Source organism: Chenopodium quinoa, unplaced genomic scaffold (assembly GCF_001683475.1).
Source record: "Chenopodium quinoa cultivar QQ74 unplaced genomic scaffold, ASM168347v1, whole genome shotgun sequence".
Classification (NCBI taxonomy): Eukaryota; Viridiplantae; Streptophyta; class Magnoliopsida; order Caryophyllales; family Amaranthaceae; genus Chenopodium; species Chenopodium quinoa.
This window is the reverse complement of record NW_018742953.1, coordinates 1,088,500-1,091,861: the sequence shown is the minus strand read 5'-3', so window position 1 is coordinate 1,091,861 and position 3,362 is coordinate 1,088,500. Positions and strand designations below refer to the sequence as shown.

The 3,362-nt window shown below is 49.7% G+C and overlaps 1 protein-coding gene across 1 annotated transcript; it reads left to right on the top strand.

Moving 5' to 3' along the window:
• Positions 1-1,046: 1,046 nt before the first annotated feature.
• LOC110728695 lies at positions 1,047-2,810 on the top strand. Its single transcript, XM_021908336.1, has one exon. The coding sequence runs from the start codon at positions 1,047-1,049 to the stop codon at positions 2,808-2,810; it is 1,764 nt and encodes a 587-aa protein (XP_021764028.1).
• Positions 2,811-3,362: the final 552 nt, after the last annotated feature.

Here is a 3,362-nt window from a genome sequence, read left to right as displayed (position 1 = left end):
CTTAATTGGAACAAGGTATAAAAGCTCACATTCTTTCATAATTACATTCATTCACTAATATTGCCCTCAAGTAACAAACTCTCTTGCATAGCTATTCTCTCTTGTTCTTACACTCGTACTGACTTCGGCATCGGAGGGGCCTTCTTCGGCACAACCCTCGAGGCCAGTTTACGTTTTTTCAGCTGTGCAGGAAATCCTCAATTTGGTCATCACTCGAATTGGGCTTCGTCTCCACTCATCCGAAGGACCTACTGAAGGTCCATTGTTTTCTGATCGAAAATATTTGGCGTCGTCTGTGGGGATACTTACAAAAATTCAGCCAACATTCTCATACCAATCTTAGCCAACGCAAAGAATGATTAAGAGTGCCAAAAGTTCCAAAAAAACGAGAAAGATGGGCATCATAACGGTGAGGATCGATAAGACACCTTCACCGTCTGCTTCTAACTCTCCGAGAGGAGAAAATATGCGCGAGGGATCTCCCTCCCGATGGGATCACCAAGCTGGGAACTCGCCAAGGGAGAGCGAGGCTCATAAGCAGAGTCCTTCGCAAAGCATGCATTCAACTCCTCCCACCGTTCCTTCGACTGAAGAGGTGGCGAGGGCAGTGGCTGTCTGCATGGAGTTCATGAAGCCCTAGGTGGACGCCTCCCATCCGTGCATACCACTCCTCCTTCACCCCCGCCGAGGTCAGAAAGCTGGAAGAGTAAACTGAGTTCGGGAGGGGAAGGGCGTATTTCACTCTCCAAGGGAGAGGGGAGCGAAAGAGCTAAAAGCCTGGGTAAGACAAGACCCAAACGGCGAGGGGACTCCGTTCACTTCAAGAATTCCCAAGTCTGAAACTCAAAGGAAATTCCAAGCAACCACAACGCTTCTCGCCGAAGCGTTTACGAGCGCCTAGGAGAAAGGGAGAAGGCATTCACAGCCGTCTCACCTATCCTGAAGGTTCTCGCCCAAAATTGTAACGCGGAGGGACAACCCTCACTTCCACCTCTCTGAGAGGGAAGAGTGAGGTTCCTTCGGAAAGACAGAGGGGAAAAGCCGTGATGGTTCCTACCTGTTCACCTTTCCATAAATGGATACTGGAGGAACATGTGCCAATAGTCAAAATTCCGGCACACATCACTTACGATGGTACTTCGGATCCAAAGGACAACATAGCCTCATATGAGGGGCATATGTACCTTAACCCCATGTCCGAAGCTACCTGGTGCAAATACTCCCCTACAACCCTTAAAGGTGTTGCCCAATCATGGATCACCAAAGGGCTGAAGGAAGGCTCTATAACGGGTTGGAGTGATCTCGCCAACAAGTTCAAGAGCACGTTTTCCACGGCTAATCGCCGAGAGAAAACCACTGCAGAGCTCAGGGGCCTGCAGCAAGCGGAAGACGAAAGTCTCCGAGATTACTTGACTCGCTTCAGCAACGAGTTGTCCAGAATCACAAGTCTGGATAAGAGCCTAGCCGTATTCGCACTACGGAATGACTTGCAAGCTGGAAAATTTTTGGATTTCATGGTCATGCATCCCCCGCAGACCTTAGAAGAAGCCCTCGACGCTTCGGATAAATTCATCCGAGCCGAGGAATGGAACAAGGCCAAGCTGCAATCTCATTTAGGACTTGCAAAGCCAAAAAGGCAGCCAGCCAAAATTCCAGGGTCGAGGAAAGGGAAGGCAAAAGCCTCAGAACCACCCTCGACCACAGAGCCGAAGAAGGACAAGGCTCCCTATCTGGGAAAGTTTGAATCTTACACCCCTCTCACCTTACCACGTACTAAGATATTTAGTGCAACAAGGGAGGAGGGAAGATTCCAGAAACCGAAGCCGCCTCCTTCTTGGCATCAGAAGAAGGGGAAAGATCATTGGTGCGAGTTCCATGAATCACGTAGACATCGCACCGAGGATTACCTCCAGCTGAAGGACCAGATTGAAGAACTGGTCCAGAAAGGGTACTTAATGAAATATGTCGCGGAATACCACGAAGAAAAGAAAGTTAAGAGAGACTCTCGGCAGGATCTGGATTACCACCGGAAAAGGGACAAACCTCTCGAGGGAGGAAACCATGACATCTTAACCATTTCCGGGGGTATTTCTCGGAATGCACTGAAGGGCCATCTAAGGGGGCTGACCCATCAGATTCACCATGCCGAATTCCGAAAGCCACAGTCTCCGGTGCCGAACATGATGTTCACATCCGAAGACTGCAGGGGGGTGGTATACCCCCATGATGACCCATTGGTTATCATGACGAGCATTGCAGACCACAACGTCTATCAGACACTGGCAGACGCTGGCAGCAGGGCGAATATACTTTTCCGAAAGGCATTCAACCAGCTGAAGTTGGAGAGCAGGCACTTAACTCCAGTTCCCTACCCGATCACTGGATTCAACGGCTCTTCTTCATATCCAGACGGGAAAATTCTTCTTCCCGTCAGCCTCGGCCAAGACCGAGCAAGACGAAGCATCATGGTCGAATTCTTGGTCATCGATGCCCCGTCAGTATACAACGTCATTATGGGGAGACCCCTCATCCATGACGTTCAAAGAGTGTTCTCGACATATTATCAAGCAATGATCTACGTTTTAGACGAAGGACGCTCCGAAAAAATCTTGGGCAGCCAAAGAGAGGCCCGAGAATGCAATTTCCTCAAACCATCCAAGAGTCGTCGCAGTGATAAGGATGACGAGGAAGAAACAGAGAAAGAAAAAGAGCGAGTTACCAAAAGGCCGAAGGGCCCGACTCTAACAGTTGTATGTTCTTCTTCTGCTGGATTAACATCCGGGCATCAGAATAAGTTTTCTTTGAATTGAACCATCTGGCTGAACATGCCGAATGACCTTCCTCTTCCCTAGCTCAGGGAACCGGAGTTTGGCTAAATTTATCAAGGGCCTCTGTCCCTCCTTAGGTTTGGGGTAAGGAGTGGCCTCTCGGTCCTCGACCGGCTTGTTCTTCCCAAACTGGGATGGCTTTTTAGGCGACTGATCCTTGGTGGAGACAGCCGTCCGTTTATAATTTGATCCTTAATCTCCCCTTTGAAACTTGTCATGAGAGTCTAGGAGCTCGTTTCAAGTGATAGGGGCAGAGCCTTCGGCTGCCTGGGGTTCACCAATCAGCTGGACGACTGGTTCGCTTGGACCCGCCTGTTTGTCGCCCCGTTCCCTCCTTTCGGCGGGACGGATGCGCCTAGTTCTTAGTGACCCATCAGGGGCAACGTATGTGTCGACATCAAGGTCGTCATCTGTATCTTGGTCAGTATAGACCTGTGCGTCGGCCATAAGCCGTTTCTCATTAAGAGGCGGTACAGGTTCTTGTGAAGCTATCATAGAAGTACTCTCCCCACAGATGACGCAAAATGTTTCAGG